Here is a 1,023-nt window from a genome sequence, read left to right as displayed (position 1 = left end):
GGCCCAGCATTTTTGAAGAGTGAAAAAACATCAAGCACTTCTTGTTCTGAGAAAGTGAAATCATAGGATAGGAGTTATTGTTTTTCTCTGTTTGCTTCAATAACCTTATCTTGTAAATATCTTTATCCTTTAATAAAAAGCCAGGCACCTTTATCTGAAAGTTTGTGAAAAATTCTCAACCCCTAACCAATTAAGATCAAAAAGAAAATAGCAATGCATAGATGTAACTTACATTACTACGTATGCATACCAGTCAGAAGTCTAAATGTTCATGTTATATTTTACAAATCATAACAGTGGCCACTTTTTGTACAACATGTTATTTCAGAACTGCTCCCTGCAATTTTGACATCATTTGGTAACTGATAGTCCCTTTTTACCCATGAGGCCCAAGATTATTAAGTGACTAAAAGGCCACCTAGTATGTTAGCAACAGAATTGGAATTACATATTGTATCTTCCTTGGTTACATTTGTGACTGGGCATTGACTTGCTCTGTGTTATTATCTCAGACAGTAAAGGGGGAAAGTACAGTTGTAGATTGAGATCACATGAAAAAGAAATCAAACAAGTACAAGTAACCCCAGTGCGAGGGAAATTAATCATTCTTTGGAAACATACAAAGGTCGTTTTGTTTGTTTTTGACAGGTATGGGTTCACATTTTTAGGAATTCAGAATCGCCATATGAGACTAGAGAACCAAAGAAAAGAAATAGAAGAGTAAGTAACACTGTGTTCGTGACGTCTTAACCCCACAGTCAACCATAATTGAATTTAGTAAGTGCAGCAAAGGAAACTGATTGCATCTATAAATGTAGGACTCTGTTCTCCCATTTCAGAGTTTTATATAAATGTAGTCGGAGGAAGAGAAAGACATTTTTCATAGAATGGCAGAAACTGAGATTTGAGGTCGAAATGATTCTAATTTGGTTCACATATGGGTCCAGTAGCCTGAATGAGAGTCTGCCTGGACTTTCTCTCTGAAATAAAGATGCCATTTCAGGTCTCCAACAAAGAAAAATC

The 1,023-nt window shown here is 35.8% G+C and overlaps 1 protein-coding gene across 6 annotated transcripts in view; it reads left to right on the top strand.

Annotated features, from left to right (window-relative positions):
* The window catches only part of ATP11C (ATPase phospholipid transporting 11C (ATP11C blood group)), a 172,188-nt gene that overhangs the window by 120,545 nt on the left and 50,620 nt on the right, over positions 1-1,023 (top strand). For all 6 annotated transcript variants that reach the window (XM_019653602.1, XM_019653599.1, XM_019653600.1 and 3 more), the window contains exon 15: positions 649-720. In XM_019653602.1, the coding sequence (XP_019509147.1) occupies positions 649-720 (72 nt within the window). The remainder of the gene's footprint in view (positions 1-648; positions 721-1,023) is intronic.

Source organism: Hipposideros armiger, unplaced genomic scaffold (genome assembly GCF_001890085.2).
Source record: "Hipposideros armiger isolate ML-2016 unplaced genomic scaffold, ASM189008v1 scaffold_203, whole genome shotgun sequence".
Lineage (NCBI taxonomy): Eukaryota > Metazoa > Chordata > Mammalia > Chiroptera > Hipposideridae > Hipposideros > Hipposideros armiger.
The sequence above is the reverse complement of the archived record's forward strand: the minus strand, read 5'-3'. Positions and strand labels throughout refer to the sequence as shown.